This window comes from Falco punctatus, assembly GCF_963210335.1.
Source record: "Falco punctatus genome assembly, chromosome: 4".
Lineage (NCBI taxonomy): Eukaryota > Metazoa > Chordata > Aves > Falconiformes > Falconidae > Falco > Falco punctatus.
In genome coordinates, this window is record NC_137583.1 from 73,695,861 (window position 1) to 73,714,239 (window position 18,379).

Below are 18,379 nucleotides of genomic sequence, written 5' to 3' on the forward strand. Positions count from 1 at the left end.
AGATTACATTTTTTTTATTTTTGTAACTTTGATCACTGTAACCTGTTCTACATATTCTCAAGGCTTTTCTTCCGCATCCTTGATAGTATTGTCTCTCAGAATAAAGAGCATTCACTTCTCTTCCTAAACAATCTTTTTCATCAAAGTTCAACAGAGGGTCACCTGAGCAAACACTGACAGTGCTATAGGAGATCCTGAATTTGGGTCAGTGGTGTTTACCAGAACTGGGCTAAGGGGGTGTGTTATTGGGTACAGCGTTTAATCTCAGAACACCAACAGAGAGTGTCAGTGGCTGTGAAAGAAAATGAGATGCGTTTTGTAGAAATCAAACCATTACTAGTATGTGTTAACAACTCTGGTCTCTGCAAAAGTAACCTACATATATCCAAATAAATTATACTTATCCTTTAACTTAGGAATTCTTCTACTTTAGGAAGGTAGTGCAAAATATCAGTGCCCTTCCTTTCGTGTTTGCTCCTGTGACAGGTCAACACAGGTAACCAATTTTTTAAAAGTCTTTTCTTTATGAGAGAAGAAATCAAAGCTGGATTTTGAAGAATTCCACTTCAGGAAATGGTTACAGAGTGCGTGGTTTCAGAGTCTTTAGTTTCCATGAGTAAGTGGAATTGGTTCTGGTTGGGACAGCCTGGATATCTAATAAAAACAGTATAGATGTTGTGAGGCAACTGCAGAAATAAATTTCTGGGCTAAAGTAGGTTTACATTTTCTGTGTGCTGATTAAGAGCAGGGAGACAAATGCTGATCTGTTCTTAATAGCTCTGACCTGGCTAAATCAGCAGTGAATCTACAAATATTTCTATTAGCTGCTAATTTAAGAGCTCCTTTCTGCAGGGGGACCCCTTTATAAATGATTGTTAGAACAGGATGTTTCCTATGGGATCTATCGACCCCCAAAGACATCTGAAGTTACTTTACTAATTGGTTTAAGCTTCATAGTATAAATGCTATTGCTAAGTGAATTTAAATTGTTCTGAATAATGCAGTAGTTCCAAAGGGTTGCTTTGTCCAAATCCGTTCCCTGGCAGAAAGGCCAACTCTGAGGTGTCATAATTGGCAGGGAGCACCTCAAAATAAAATACTTCTGTAAGGTTATCTATCCTATTCTAGCCTTGCAAGATTGCAGAGCGTAAGTGTGAAACCTTATTCTGCTCTTTGTGGGTCTGCTCAAATTCTACTTGCGGATGAATTTATTCCTACTATAGAGGTGTGTTTCTCTCTCTGAACAGGCACTCTAGGCACTTCCTTTGTTTATTGTTTGTTTGGGAGGTTTTCTGTGGGAAAACTTGGGCTTTTTTCATTCCTGTAAGTGATTTTCACACCAGCATTTATCAAAATAACTTCTAGAATTTGTCTATAAACTTTTCATTGTAGTAAAATAAACTTTATGTGATGCAACAGTGTATGATGGCATATTAGTTTGTAATGAAACAAGTTAATGACACCAATTTACCCAAAGGCTTTATTTTCTCTAAAGATAACAGGTCTGGAGCACTGCATTTACAAAGTGCTTGTATTTGTTTCCAATTTTTTTTTCATTGGGAATGTATTTTTTGCTTGAAGTAGAGGTAGCTTTCATGAGAAACTTTAGCCATCACACAATTTTTGGCTTAGGTCAGGAGAAACATTTCTGTCTCCTTTCATTTTCCCATTTCCCACATTGCTGGAACGAGCAGCCAGCAGTGATAGCTGCAAGCAAAATCTTATCTGTCTGTATCTTATTTTTTGATGGTCTGCACTTCAGCTATACTAAAAGAACTGTGTAGTGGAGAAACCAAAGCTCCTCCAAGTGGCTATATCAGCTTTCTACAGAACATGTTCTTTTTCATGTCTTGCCCAAGGTTTGGGAAAGAAGAAAAGGTTGTAAAGAAGTCAGGTATACCCTTTCCGATGCAAGACATAAAGAACTAATTCTGGTTTTGCCATCTCCCTGACATCCTTTCAGGCCCACGAAATGTCTTGGAGAACTCCAGACTTCCAAGAGGAGCAGAGATATGCAAAGAATAATAGAAAAGTTGAGTGGGAAGACTGAAGTGTATGTGTCAGTGGTGAGCAGGTGAGGCTGGTCTGCAGAGCTAGAAGGTTAGGGCTCATAGATCACTGTGACATAAGAAATCCAGTAACAGATGTTACAGAAGCCAAATCATATTCTAATGTGGTAGACTGGAAACACTGTGATTACGACATAGGTTATTACATCCTAAATCAAAAACAGCTATGAAACTATACTGAAGTTTTCAGGATTTTAGGGTGCCTGGCTTGGATTTTCTGCTTTTAGGGTTGGTGATACGGGCTCATCACTCCATCTTCCAAAGTCAGGTAGGACTCTAGTTCCTCAGGATTTTGGGGGTTTCCAGGTATTATTAGAAGGATGGAGTGCAATCTCAGTCCCTGCCATACAGTTACAAAGAGACCTTAAAGTGGAGATCCAGCTATACAGACTGTATTTTTTTTTTTAGCCTAATATAGTAACTAAAAATGTTGAGCTAGGAAGAGAAAGGCATATCTATGGAATCTAAGGTCACGTGATTGACTTTTATCAAGACTGGAGTACAATAATACACCCATGTATTCTGAGGAAATCGCATGTGAAAAGTATTACAGAGCATTCTGGTGGTCTTCCAGTTCATGAAGTTGCGTGGTAAAGAAGTTGATGTCTTTGAACAATGGAGAAATGAATCTTTGGACACTGGTAGGCATTTTGATAATTTATGGGAAAAATTCTGAAGTGACAACATCTAGGAATTATGTAAAGGTCCTGTAATGCTTGTGTGGCTCTTGCTAGAAGTGCTGTGCATCCCATAATAATGAGTAGCAATTATGAGGACTTACTCCTCGGATCATAAAGAGATAACTCAGTCATGAGGTTTTGCATTATTTGCTCTTAGAGTTAAGACATAGAAATTGTAATGTAGAGGTCATTAAACTGAGAAACGTTAAGACTGAATGTTAATCTAACCAATTATTTGAAATTTACTGTCCTAAAATAATTGTATTTGCTGTGTTCACCCCAATTCTCTGACTAATTTCTGCCATTTAGTCACATCTATGTGTTCTCTAGCATTTTAGAAAATTTTAAACATTCATTCCATTATATACAGCTTTCACAATGATCATTTAAGGACATTGTTCATGGTTGGCTGGTACAGACCATGAAATGTAGTTGTATATGCCCCTAAGCAAATAAGTAAATTACTTCCTTTTGCGAAAAGACTCCTCATCCATCTGTTTTCTTTCAGAGTGAGAGGTTTTTATGTATGAAGTAGTTGAGAGTAGGGCTGTTTAGATGATACTACTTTTTGTGTGCGAGTTGACCAATTTTTGTGTCACTGAGTTCTTTCTCCTGAAATGTTACACATTTTGATACTGTTTTGTGCTGAAGCAGATGAGAGAATGACTTTGCAAACTGTTTCTGAGCCTAGATGAAAACCTGTAAAAGGGGTGCAAGGAGTAGTTCTAGCAGTTTCAGTAGGATTTTTGATCCAGCAAAATTTCTATCTACAAATGCAAAATAAAACAGTAGCACTTGTTGCATGAGATGCACTTTGAAATGAAGGAAGGAGGGATGAAAGAAGGAAGGAAAGGAAGCCAGCACAACAAACAGAACCTTCTTTACATCCACAAATGAAAAATGAAGAAATTTCCCATGAACTGCTAAGCTCTCAATTTAATATATAGTAGGCACACTTGTGAATTGGAAAATGTGCAAAGAAAATATGCTTAAGTAATTACCATGAATATCACATTAACCTTATAATTTCAAGTCTAATTTAAATAGGAAGAAAAGTGATTCTAGAAGTCAGCTATTCAGTTTTCCAACTTCAGCTTTAAAGTGTATGCTCTGTTAACTTTGCTGAGTTTGCATTTCAGTTGGTTAAGAAACAAACTTCTGTGTGATTTTTTTTTTAAAGATTAGCAGTAGGCTATGGGTACATACTTGAGACTAATGTGCAGTCATCTCCATGAAACAATATTTTGACTATAACTTAAATGGTACATTGTTTCTGAAAGTTTGCTAGTTGTATATTTAGTGGAATAGATTGTAGTGGTGAGCGTGTAAAGCAACCGCTGTGAAAAAAAGCAGTATAGAAACGGTGAGTCATTTACTGTCCATTTGTTGGCAGAGCCATACTGAGGATTACTTTTTCCTTTTCCTCATATTACAATGAATAACTTTCATAAGTAAAATGAAATTGGTGACTGGAAGATAATGGGTTGTGTCCTACCCCATAAGAGTACTTATTAGTGTCTAGAAGGAATTATAGCCTGCTGTTTCAGGAAGGAGGATATAAGCAACATCTAGTTTGTATGTATGTTAACCTATCAAATGAAAGGCTGATTTTTAAAGAAACACATTTTAGTTTTTTCTTTCTTTTTTGGTAGTATATTCAGAGTGGCTTGCAAATAGTAAGTGCATCAAAGACATTGCTAATGCAGTTTTATAATTTATAAGTCACTGTATCAAATTCTGAAATTCAACATACTGCATAGAAACAAAGGCTGAGAACATCATTGTATCATTCTGTATCCCTTTTAGGTGTGAAACCAATGTTGGGTCCAGCTATATTTGATACAATAGAGAAGACATTGGGCCTGAGTCATCACATGACGGGTAGATATTCTGTTTTTCAAATTTGGAGGAATAGGCATCCTGGCTTATTGTTAAAATATGAATAAATTGATAGATTTTTTTAACAGTATTGCAGTTTTTAAATATCAATCAAGTTGATATTTAGAGAAGTGTTGCATAAAATTTATTCCTAATTCCAAATCGGTGACAAACAACATGCTGATGCCTTTTTCCCCCATCATTTGCTTCTTCCACGAGTCAGGTGTGCTGGCCTTTACAGGTACAAGTCCTGACCAATTCTGCCACAATTACTCTGTTTTCGGCTATATTAAATAGCAAAGTATTGTTCATGCTATGGCCCAGATAGCAATGCAATAGGATACAGTTATCTAGTGAGTACTGATCTGAAGGTTTTTTTAAACACACCTTTTTTAATATAATGTGTTCTCTTATGCTACCTTCCTTTTTATTATTATTTATTCATTTATTTCTGCTGGTCACAAAGCATACCGACCTCACTTGGTGCATTAACATTTACCAGTTGCTGCCTTGATTCTGCATTTGGCACATGCTATGTTTGCAGCTATTCCAGTCTGCCGGTAATGTTCTGAAATTAGGTATTGTTTTTATATATATATATATGTCTTTGTGTAATTGATTTATAGACACCTTCCTGCTGTTGGGTTATTGCTACTGTATATTATAGAGCATAACTTAGAATTCTTCCAGTGTCTGATGGCTTCCAAGTTGTGTATGCATTAACAGTTAGCTCACAGTAGATTTTGGCCTGAAAAATACAACTCTGCTTCAAAAGCCCTTTTCTCATTTTGATGTTTATATTTTGGCTTTTTAGTGTTCAAAATTGTTTTTCACTTTAGTTTTCTGCATGTATTTGGATATTTTTCATATTTCTCAAAAATAATACTGCTATCCTTTTGTATTTGAACACTCTTGATAGTGGAGCAGGTGGTATTACACCCTAATCAATTTGTAGTCCATTCAGTATTTGTGAGTAGATAGAGGGGAGAGACATAAACTTCTTCAGTTCCTTAAAGACCTTCTAAAGTCTTAGCCCAAAAGGTTTGACTTCAGTACATTTAGTGCACTTAAATTCCCTGCTAGTTTACAAATCATTGAATAGTATGCAAACAACTAGGTAAGAAAATATTAGCTTTCTTAATAGTTAATCAGGCATCAAGTGAAAAATGGAATAGCAAGGTGTTAGCTTTGTGCAGTAGAATACTCCTTTCCAGAAAGTATATAAATACAGTGGTATGGTCTAGTGTTCACACCAGGCTTTGGCATTACTGTGTATTTCTGCAGGAGATGAAGCAGTGGTGAAAGATGCTGTTCTAGTCATAAGAGGCAGCCTCAGCACATGAACGGGGAAAAAAGCTGCATTTGGTTTCTGTGCTTTTTCAACAAGTGTATATGCATGATTGTCAAAGTTTCTAAACCAAGATGGGTCAGTAAATAAACAAATTTAGTACAGCAAATAGTATATTCATGGTCAGGGGTTGTCTTCATGAAATCACTCCAGAAATGGAATTTTAAAGGATAAATTTTATTCAGTCATTTCCACATAGAATTTTTTAAGAGTCCCAAAATCTAACCCACTGTCTTCCAAAATACGGAATTCAGTATGCTTGTAATATCACAATGAAGAGACCTGATAGGGAAGTAGAATGAACAACTTCTCCCCATATTCCATGTATCCTTATATGGGGTAATAGGTAGAAATCCTAAACTGATAATGCCAGGCTTGTGCCATCCATTCTTTACAAGCCACCTTCCTTTTAATTTTATCTTATCATCTAATTGCAGCCTACTAGCTGCAGAAATCAGTTACTAGATAATGATATTGGGACTATTATTTTACCCATTTTTAGTGAGACTTAAAATTGGAAATCTAATATTCACTGTTTGACCGAATGACAGTTCCAGGATTAGCATATGAGGTATGCCCATCATGTCTTCTGTTTAAGAAAATGAATCTCTATGAATGGCTGTTAATCGGTGGTCACCTGTTTTAAATACATATTCTAGACTGATTCTTCACATTCTTTCTTCCCCTTTAGAATTTCTCTTCCTGGAAAGAAATGTGTCCTGAAGTCATAAATGTATTACAGAGCTTATTAAATAGAGATTTTTAAGTATAGAACCTTAGAATGGTTTGGATTGGAAGGGTCCTTAAAGATCATCTAGTTCCAATACTCGTGCCACAAGCAGGAACAACTTCCACTATACCAGGTTGCTTAAAGCCCCATCCAGCCTGGCCTGGCATTCAATATAGTTATTGAATGCCTATTAAAGAGATTTTAAAGGGAGGTGTTCTTAGGCTAACCAACAAGAAAATTATTTTGTGGCCATTTTTTGTCTCTGCATTTTTTTTTCCACCCAAAAAATGTCTGAAGGCCAGATGATGTTTCTGAGCAGCTCACTGTATCCTTGAGAAGTGGAAGATTACTTCTTATTTTATTATTATTCTGCGTTCAGCCTGCTTTATTGCCATGTTCCCAAACCCTACTGAGATAGATGAAGGGAACTAGAAACACTGAACGAGACTGCCAGCATGACAACATATGTTTCAATAATAAAAATATTCTCTAAAATAGTAACTGTTGTAGTGCTGTTCTGAAAATTTATGCCAAACTCAGATTTTTGCAAAACTCCCTGACTACCTAATAAACAAGTGATGTGAGAGACTGAACTTGTGTAGAGATTCTATATGTTTCCAGGAGACTTTAGGCAATTTTATAAATGTCAGGAAACTCGTTGGCATCAGTTGAGGTTTTAGCTGTTGTTTGATCCACAGAACCTTAATGCATGTGGCAGCTGTTGAATCCTGGGAACATTCGAGTGACTCTGTATGCAGCATCTGATGTCATCCTTTACAAGTACAAAGTCGATGACTGCCTATGCGTAGTTAAGAAAACTAATGTAATCAGTGTGAATTGAGGATGGGCTTTACTGTATAAGACAGCTTTAAGGAGAAAAATATCACAAGTTTTATATTAATTAAAGGAATAAACATAATGTGTTTCTTAGAGGCTGTTGTCTCTGTTCTGCTACTACTGGAATTAGCTACCTGAAATACCAAAACAAAATATGAACATGAAAAGAAACATTATTTTTATAATATGTGAAAGTGTGTAAAGTTTGTGAATATTTAGTGTTTTCTGCATGCATGTACCAACACATGTGCGTGTTAAGATTCCCTAAAATACTACTTAGCAGTACAGAGTAAGTGGATTACATGGCATTACTAATATATTTTCTTAATTACTTCATAAAGTTCATATTTCTCGCATGTAAAGCCTGAAAGTATTATTGTTAAATAATTAACCAGGCTAATAATTGTCCTTTAGAAACATTTTTGTCATATTTGAGTTTATAAAACAATTAATCTGGTTCATTTTCAAAAACATTTCATCATTCTGGTTTGAAGCAAACCACAAGGTTTTTCATCATCCCAAGAGAGAATTATATGTTTTAAGTGGGAAACTGAACACTTGAAGCTGGTTTCCAACACGGAGTACAGCTTTCAGTACTGTGAGAATTGTATTTAGTAAGATTTTAATTTCTGCAGTGCATCTTCACTGGCTTTCAATTCTGCTACCAAGTATTCCTGTCATACTTGTTCATTTCCCACCTCATGATTTGTAATTACCAAACAGTTGGTATGTTAATGCTCACTATGGGTTGTAGGGCAGACATTTCATGTCTGTAGGCTGAAATAGTATTAGATACAGAAATAGTATCTAATACAGATACTACTTTTTTTTAAGTATAAAAGTAGCAGCATGATAATAGAAGCTACCATTCATCCTGAGTGACTTATATTGTGAAGCTTTTGGAAGTCATAAACCATGGAATTTGCCCACTTCCAGTTTGGTTCCTTTTACAAATAAAGTTTGGGGTTTGTATAGCACTGTATTCTGTCCTCAAAAATAAAATATCCAAATATGGCAGACAGGAGTAACATGAAAGGGCAGCTGTTCAAATTACGACTTGTGACTGGAGAGTAATATGTAATTTACTAATTAGATAAAAATTCCAGTAAACTCAAATTTGCTGACTCCTGGTCTATAATTCCAGTAATGTATTTTTGTTTTCAAAACAAAGATTTTGTCCTGTGATGATGAGCAAAACAAGTTAGTAACTGAATAAAAAAACCTATATACCTAATCTTTATTGATTTACGGTAATCTCTTGTAATCTGCCCATCAAAGCAGGGAGCATGGTGAAGAAGTGTGGGATTTTTTTTCACATGTGAACAAGTGAATTGTTGCCGCCTTGTAACGTTTTGAACTAAAACACATTTGTGGCAATGCAACTGTTAAACATTTATTCACTATAGTTTGAGTTTCTCTTGTTTTTGAAAAACTGCAATGCTGTGGCTTTTTTGTTGGCCATCTCATGAAACTATTCTGTCTCACAGGAATGGAGCGTATATTGTGGTTTCTGTAACTTGGTTGAGTGCATGTTAAAAGTTCTGCTTTCCAGATGGATAGGCTGACAGTGTGCTCACTGTAGATTTTTCTGTTATTAATTCTTGCTCTCTGATTTGTGTTTGCTTTTCCTCCACAGCCTTACCTTGCCCTTGGATCAAATAGGCTTCCTTTCTGAGTAGTATGGGTGAAAGTGAAAAAGGATTTGAATAAATAGTCCATATGTGGCTTTTCATTCTGCTCTATTGAGAACTCTCTTCTGTTTGCAGTACCAGCAAGGTACTGCAGATACTGTAAAGTAAATCCAATCCTTTCAACTCTTACTCACAAGGCAGAGTACAACTAGAGTCAGTTTGCTTCCTTTCAACCACCTTGTTGAAACATAGCTTACCCTGAATGTTTCTCCACCACCACCACCACCACCTCCACCCTTTGATGAACACTTTCAGATAAACTCTGCCATCTCTTGCCAGTCTGAATTAGAAGACCTGTATTTTACTTTCAGACCCATGGTAAGAACTCTGCTAGCTTAGGGGTGGCATGCTTCCTTTTGTGTCTTTTCCAGCTCTCATTCAAGGAAAGGATCTTCTTTTGGCTTTTTCTGAATCCCAGATAGACCAAGCCTCTCTTCAAGGCTGATGATACAGTATATGATCTTTGACACCTGCCATTCTGAAGTGGAAACAGTTGTGGCTGCAGAGCTCTTGTATAGTGATGGCTAAGTCAGGGACCTTTCCTTCAGTTCCTTCGTATACAGCTTTCAAGCAGGAAAATCTTTTACCCAAAGTGTTTTGTAGGTATTTTCCAGTTGTTTAACACTTTTTAATGCCTTCTGCAGTAGAAGATAATGATGCAGAGCAATCTCATATTCCACCGGCCAGCACGTTGTAAACAGTCTGAGGAGGATACTTCCATCACTGCAACACCTGTGGGCAGTGGCCCTTCCAAACTATTGGCGCACGTAGTATCCCTGAACACAAATGGGAGCCTTGAACTAGTTAGTCTTCATTAGCCATCTCTCTGTTCAGAGCCAGACTGGTAGTCTTTCAAACTACGTTTATATCAAATAACATCAAATGCTTTAGTATGGACTTTACAGGTAAGGGCTCTAGGATTTGATTTGTTGCCACAGCATAATTCTCCAACTCTGTCCCTTTTCTAGGACCCTTCACAACAGTCTGCCTAAATTGACAGTAGATGCTATGTTGGTGAGTATTTTTAGGAACAGTAACTGCATACCTCAGCACTCTCAACACCTATTCAATGGTGCCTAGGAGGAAACAAGATCTATGGCCTTTCCCCATACCTCTTCAGTTCTTTGTATGACAGTAATAACAGCCTCACATTTCAGATCTTAAGGACTCCCTCTTTCCTTGATTTGATAACTAGCTCCTAGGAAGACCTACAGAAAGCTAGAAAACTGTTACTTAATTTCGAGCAATGTCCAGGTTCAGTTCAGTCTTTTCAAACTCGGTGAGAATCAACAACTACGTTTTATATCACTGCAAGACTTCGAACCTATTTTTACTTTTGTATTGATAATGGCTTTCCTACTTGTGAACCGATACCAGTCTATGTTAAATATTATTCTTTGGTTCACTTTCTAGCCAGTCTCTGCAAGTAAAATGGTATCTGACACCTTTAGGACACACAACCTCATTTGTATATGTGGTGATATGTATGACACTTCTGCTCTTTGCCTCCAAATAAAGGTGCATTCAGTCTGTTCTCCCTCGGTTAAGTGGGGTTTTATTTCTCAGGCTGTAAAGAGCACTTCATTAGTTCAGCCTTTGGTAGCAGGGTCCCTTAACCATTTGAAGAAGAAACCTCTGTGTGTCTCTCCTCTGGGGTACTGATATTGGATGTGTGTCTCATGGATCTGGAGATTCATTGCAAATGGATTACAGCCACAGGAGGAACTGAAGCTTCACATTCTTATTTTAGAGCACCATCCGGTTTGAAATGCATTCTGGTCATGTGTGGAAGACTCCTGCATCCAAATGATGATACAGTTACATAGTACATCAGTAGGATTGGATGAAGTATCTTTTTTCTTTCAATAGTTAATCTCTAAAAGAACCTTGCTGACATTTAAAATAAAATTTGTGAACCAACTCTATAGGGAGATTAAGTGAATGACATTCTTGCACCTCTCCACCATGCATCAAGTGTTCCTTGGGTAGTCTCACAGTGTTAGGTTTGATCTGAGTTTATCTTTCTACTTCCCATACTGATAAAAACTGAGACTTTTTAGTTGTGTTTCTGCTGGCACGTGTGGTTGAAGAGGCAGATGTTGTATTTCAACCAGTTTAACTTGCCCCTTGAGTCCCAGCCAGAGTAAAACAGAACAGGACCCCAGTGGTTTTGACATGACTGGGGCAGTTTTGTTACCAGGGCCTCTGTAAGTTGACCAGAGTCCCTGCCATTACATCTGGGCCAGGAACAGTGATTGAACTATATGATCCCTCCAGACTCAAAAAAATCTTCACAACACTGTGTTGTGGATGGCCATCACTGGATGAGGATTTCTGTTCCTTTCCAGCATAAGTGATAGGAATGTGTAATAGACTCTTTTCACCGTCCTAGGTAGAGCAAAATTTCATCTTAGTTTGTCCAGCAATCTGTTCCTTCTACATCAGCTGCAATTCCTTTCAAATGTCGACTTCAGTTGAGTGAAGAGATAAACAAAAGTCTATACTCAGTCTATTATTCTATTTATTGGACCTGTGCTTTTACCAAGTGATTTTTGGATTTCTGGTTTGGTCTCTTTCTGCCACCTCTTTCCCTAACACCTGTCAGAGCTGTCTGTACCTTCACCAAATGTTTTGCCAGCTCTGAAGCCCCTGATGTGGACTTTAATAAAATAATGTTCTTTAAAGAAATCTGATGTTGCTCTCTTGGGTGGTTAGTGAAGAGTGCAACTACTTTGTTATGTTAATTTAAAACTACATATGGAAGCACTTGCAAGTCAAAGCGTGTTCTGTGAGAGCAGACCATCTGAAAGCCTGTCTTCCAGCAGCTTGTCTCCTACACCTTTTCTTAACTGCTTTTATACTCTTTCCCTTTCCATCTCTGTCTTGCAGCTCTCTTTCACCCTCTGCCCCACACACCAATACCTGCAGTGGTAACCCACCGCGTGTCTCCAGCAAGGTCCATCCAACACCAGCTAGGCATGCAGTCATGGGTCTGGGCTTGTGCCAGCAGCTGAGTGGTCGTCTGCCTATTGCCGAGCACAGCGATTCACGGCAGGGTTCTGCCTTCCCTCTCGGTGGGCACACACACCTGTACGTTTCCTCCCTGTGGGATTTCCAGTTTCAACAACCAGTTGTAAGACTCTGTTCCCTCTGAATAAAGCTGAAATTGAGCAATGGATTCAGCAGTCAGCTGGAGACATGGGAATCAGTTTCAGAGATCCCATCAATGTTATTTTCTTAGGAAACCGTTTTGGAAAAGTCGCAGGCTTGAAAGCCACTGATTATAGGTTTGCAAAATACACACTTTTCTCTGTAATGCAAGTCTCGATTAAATAATCATCGTTCTTGCAGATCTGATTAAATTCTAGCAATTGAAATAGTTGATAAATTATCAGTGTTTCTATATTGTCTTTAGGCAAATTTTTAAGAAGTTAGTACTACAGTATGTAATTGTTAAGCATATCTCTCAATGGCGGTAGTGTAGAACTGTAAAGCAGTCCATATGTGAACAGGTTTCTTTTTTCAAGGGCAACAGGTCTTTCAGGGCAGGATCTTTGTTAAAATTCATAGCCAGAATTTCAGTGTGGCTTAGCCATTATGTTCTGCTTTTGGTTTGTAGAATGAAAACTTCTGGAATGTTTTCATTAAAACTTATGAAGTGTATTTTTTGCTTCTGAGGATAAACATGGGATCTTAAAATAGCTGGTATTACTGATGAGAATAACTTTTCAAAGTAATATAAAATGACTTGTTTGTGTATCACAAGAGCCAACAAGTGAAAGGTTTTTGGGACATGTTGTACTTAGTATTGGAAATAATTATTATAATTAACTGTTGATGAGATTCCCTTATATGGAACTTTCAGTGTATGGGATACATCAAAATGCAATTCATGAGGCTGGGGTGCAGGGTATGTTTTGGCACATATAATAAAATACCAGCTTGGGCAGCTGAAGTACGTTTTTGTTAGATCTTTGTCACATTTTCAGCTTTGCTGTGTGAAGGAGGTATGTTGCTTTTTTTCCCCCTAGGTACAAATATATGGACTAGGTGAACTTTTAAAGTTTTCTGGGTACTGGAAATGCATGACATGCAAAGCTAGAGGATGCATGTGATTTACAGATACCTGATTAAAATCTTGAATGTTTAACTATTTATAGGACAACAGTCTTAGTGAAAACTTTGAATTATTTTGAAGATAAGAGGGGTGGCTTTTTTGGTCACTTCTCCAAGGCAGATAACTTTTTAAAGTTTCTTCCTGAAATGACTTGCTTAGAGCATCAGTAAATCACATTTAATGAATAAAAAGCATTAATATGTAATTATTGGGAGGCTTTACCATATTTAACATTTCAGTTGAAAGACATGGAGAATTTTCAATATTGGGTAATGCATTCAGTGACTTATTCTTTAAGTTCTTCCCATGTAAACATGCACTGAAATAACTAAGGACCTGGAAAATTAAACTGTTTGCAATTGGACTATCAAAAAAAGTATTTGTTAGTAGTTACAGGAGACTTACTTTAAAAAACCTGTTTTGCGTCACATGAAACTGTGGAAAGTACTACATTGACAAGACAGTTTTTCGGGGAGGGAGGACAACACAAACAATAGTCTTTATTCTTGGATTTTGTTAAGATTTTATGAAAAGAACTGCATACTTGTAAACCAAAGTACAACTACGTAGCTTGCATTTGAAATAATATGTCTGTGCGGCTGGAAGTTACTTTGGTTATATCCTTCCATACTGTAAAATTTTTTAGAGTTCTTCCTTGTTACACTGGCTCCATGAGCTGCTAATTTGTTAATAAGAACCTACCATAAAAATATCCCCTTTTTAGAGTTAAATCCTGAACATTGAAATCACCGATCATTTTGCTGTTAATAAGCTCTATATGCTCTGGCATCGTTGATTTTAAACTGAGAACTACTTGCAGTAGTTTACTGTAATTCTTCGATAATGAAATCTACTCTTACTCTAGTATTTTTTGTAATACTGACCCCCTCCAAATGAAACTTTTCCAGTTCTGGAGTATTCAAAATTATTTAAGAGTTGGTCACATACCATCAAATTTTACAGTGTATGTATGACCCTTTTGTGTTGTAAGAGTATATAATCAATAACTGCACAACTTCATACATTGTTTGGCATCATGAAACTAAATGTGTTGAGCTGTAGATGTCATTAAAGCAGTGTAGTCTCTATCTGCAAGTACTTTTAAACAAAGTTTAGAACACATGTAAACATAAAGATACATTGTTAAAGTATTGATTTTCTGTAAGTATTCAAGTTATTAACTTCTAAAATCACAGGAATATTTTTCATTAAATAGTAAGGTTTTTCCAAATTAGTCATATTTATGGATCCTTAAGGTTGCATTTTAATGGTGCTGAATTAATTAAAAAATCATGGGGTTATATTTCCAGTATATTAAGCAAGCAATTTACAAGTTCTTCTCACTAGGAGAGACTAGAAAGACAAAGGGAATTCTGTATGCTTTCTCACTTGAAGCTGTTGGGTACAGGATGATCGGAGAAGTCACATAATACAGGTGTTTGTTTACCTGCAGGCAAGCTTGCTTGTGACCTGAAGATGGGCTCTGCAGTCCAGTCACAGTGAAAGGTAGCACCTGTGCTGCAAGAGAGGCAGTAGGCTGGAGTCAGAAGTGATTTAGTCCTCCTAAGTCTATCACATCTCAGGAACTGAGAGAATTCTAGCAGACATTATTCACTAGATCCACCTATATTAGTAATTTAGCATGTTAAAGAGCTTCTTTTTGGTGCAAATTGGCGTTGCACCTAGACTTGGAATCCTGCTGTATGCAATTAAGTGTCCTACCTGCAGTGTGGATGCAAGGGCTTCCAGCAACTGCCTCTGCTCTTGCATGGTGTGCATCTAGGATTGATGTTTGGCACAAACTTCATTGCCAGGAAAGATGTGATGTGGATACTCCTTAATACACCACAGCAAGTTGAACCCTGCTCTTTCCCTCCATGCACAGCATCGCTTCATAATGTAGATGTTTGCATTGTGCTCAAGTGGCAATGGAGTAGCCCTTAGGAGTGCAAGTATATAACAGGCTGGCAATCTAGAGCTTCAGAAGACCTCACAGGTGTCTCCTCTTATAATCCTGTGTAATACCAAATTTTTGTCTCTCCTGTACGTGGAAATGAGGAGAGCTCTGTAACCCATAATAGCTGCATCATTCATCTGTTCAAAGTAAAACTGTTGCCTGTTATTTTTAGGTGTATATTGTGTTCCATGTTATCCCTATTGGCGTGTCCTAGGCAGCTGGCTTAAATTCAGAAAAGTTTTTAAGTATATGCTGGATGCCGTTAGGTGTATACTTAAAATTCTTGGCTGATTTGGAGTTAGATATTAGGAGAAACAGAGTAAGAGTGGAATTCTGGTCAAATGTATGATTTGCTTCTGTTCTTTCCCTGAAGCAGTTCTCTTAATGTGTTAAAAGAATAGTAGATCATTATGCATATTTCAGTTCTACATTTTCTGATTTCTTTTCTGTGCCCTCCTTAAAATAAAGTACTACAGACTTGCCAGTTTAGACCGAAGTTCACTGTTAGCCCATACAGTTGTAATGAGAGGATGTTGTGATTTTTCTCTTACAAGAAAAATCTGTCATCTTCAGAAAGCAAAGTTGAGCCGAACTGGAAATAAAAATATAATGTATACTTTATAAAACAGTTTAAGGTAACTTTTTGATTTGTAACAAATCAATTTACTTAATATAACATGAAAACAAGAAAGTTTCCCAAGGTTTAATGTTATTCAGAGTAATGTCAATGCTGCTATTTCTGGGATTTTGTGTTTACTTTTCATAGCATAGAAGGTAACATTAGCTTTTCACTTTGATAGCAAGAACAACTATGAAGGGAATATCACCAAATGCAGTGTTTCCCTCAGAGCAAGTTTTCCATTTTACTTTCTATGTGAGAAACACCACATAGATGTTTGCAAATTTGCAAGAGGAGATGTAGGATTTTAAGTACTCCTAATGAGCAGTTTTTGGAGCTCTATTTTGGAGTTTCATGTTCTGTTTGAACAGTAAGTCTTTGTATCTTTTTAAACTAAAAGGTGTCTGCATTTCTTACCCTTTATGCCACCTTGTATTTCTCATTAATAACTTTATCAGGTTCACTTTTTTCATAGTGACTTTTTTGACCTAAAACCAGAGGGCTATGCTTTTTGCTGGTTTTACAACAGGAGATAGACATGTGCCTCCATATATGTTTTGGGGATCATGATTGTATTTGAGATTAAAGAAGTCACAGACATATAAAAGCATTACAATAACAACATTTCACTGGTACATGTATGTGTGTTTATTAAAGAATGATGCTATAAATCTAAATCTCCACATAATACCTGTAGTCTCCAATTAACTTCTGTGCCACAACATCTTAATGAAAAGACTTAATGTAAAATGTATCTAGAAGTCTGTGGAATAATCTTTAACTTATTTCTTGATTGTTTTACATCACCATCAGCAATATTACCAAATTACAGTGATTTTTCTTCTGTTGTATTTAAATTTTCATTAATTTAAGGACCAACCTTATGTAGTATGGCTAAACATTTCCATAGTAATCTGTTTCTGAATTAAGAATATTCTGAAAGTGTTCTTTTTTTTCTTTTCTCCCCGTCCCACCTACCCCAAGGATATGGCCCTTGTTGCTCCTGAAGCACCTTCAGAACAAGCTAGAAGGGTTTTCCAGACATATGACCCTGAGGGTAAGGGCTGTACTTCTTGCTGAATTTTTTTTTTTTTAATTGAAACATACTCATTCAGTAGAGACAAATTCAAAATAATAATGAATACTGCATTGTGTGGGGCATCTCTTAAAAAATAGGACCATCATTTTCTAAAATTTGTTCCAAATACTGTACTTTTAAATCCATTTCACATTTCATGCCGGGGTAATATGCTGTTTATACCTTAGGCTGAATAAGAGAAGAATGAAATACTTAAGAAATTTTCAATCCAGTAGTCAATCTACAAGTGACATGAAGAAATTTTCTGAGAATTCTGTACTAAAGGAAGTACAACATTGTGCACTAGGAAGTACAGTTCTTGGAGCATAAGCTTTATAACCTTCTAATGTTATTTTTAATTAACATAAAGCTTAAATGTATATTTGATTTCTGTTATATTACATTTTCATAAAATAACTGATCCACTATGATTGCAATCTTCATGAAATTTTGTTTTTGAATATATGTGGCATACACGGGATATTTTCTTATGTTTTGGAAAACAGAGGATGTCTAATGTTCAGGTACTATTTAATTAATCAAAAGTAGAAAACTGTACAGTTATTATCCCAAAGTAGGTAGTAGAGATGGAGATCGCTATAAAGAGACTGAATTCTTAGCAAGTATTAAGCTTCTATGTGTATGAATGATAAATGTGCAGTTTCTGTATTGCAGCCCTCATTAAGTGGGAGAGAACTATGTTCCTTCTAGAACTCCAACATTTGTTTGAAAATTTTAGAGATAAAGCTATGCAGTATTTGTATTTTTGAGTAGAATTTATACTCCTGTAAAGCATTTTGTTTCTTTTCCTAATATGAAGCTTTGCTACTTCTTCAGATAATGGTTTTATACCTGACACTCTGCTAGAAGATGTAATGAAGGCTCTGGACCTTGTTTCAGATCCTGAATAGTAAGTATAACAAAATTGAAATACTACAGAAGTATCAGTTAACCACATATTAATTATAATTTAGGGGGTTTCTGGATTCAATTAACGACATATTTTAATTCAGGGTTTTTTCTGGATTTTTTTCTAGCTTTCATTCTGGGCACAGAATGTTATTTTGAAGTGTTTAAAGTCAGCTTTAAATGTGAGGAATTGAAATTAAAATGTCTAACTTTGGTAGTGATAACTAGAAGCCAAAAAAACCCTGAGACCTACTGCATTACTATATATTGAGGAGATAGTCTGAATATATTTCTGTATGTTAATGAGGGTGAAACTCTGTGACAAAAAAGCCAAACAATCAAGGTAGAAACAGATTAGCATTGAATCACCACTGGATGTATCTACAGAATTAGAAACTGAAACTGCTTCAGTTATATTTTTGTTTCCACCAACACTCAGTAGTGTTTATAATTGTCGCTTGTTTCC

At 36.4% G+C, this 18,379-nt stretch overlaps 1 protein-coding gene across 1 annotated transcript in view; it reads left to right on the forward strand.

Moving 5' to 3' along the window:
* MINDY3 (MINDY lysine 48 deubiquitinase 3) overlaps nt 1–18,379 on the forward strand; it is a 55,832-nt gene that overhangs the window by 28,979 nt on the left and 8,474 nt on the right. Inside the window, exons 11-12 of the mRNA XM_080386374.1 lie at nt 16,911–16,983; nt 17,842–17,914. Of these exons, the coding sequence (XP_080242500.1) occupies nt 16,911–16,983; nt 17,842–17,914 (146 nt within the window). The remainder of the gene's footprint in view (nt 1–16,910; nt 16,984–17,841; nt 17,915–18,379) is intronic.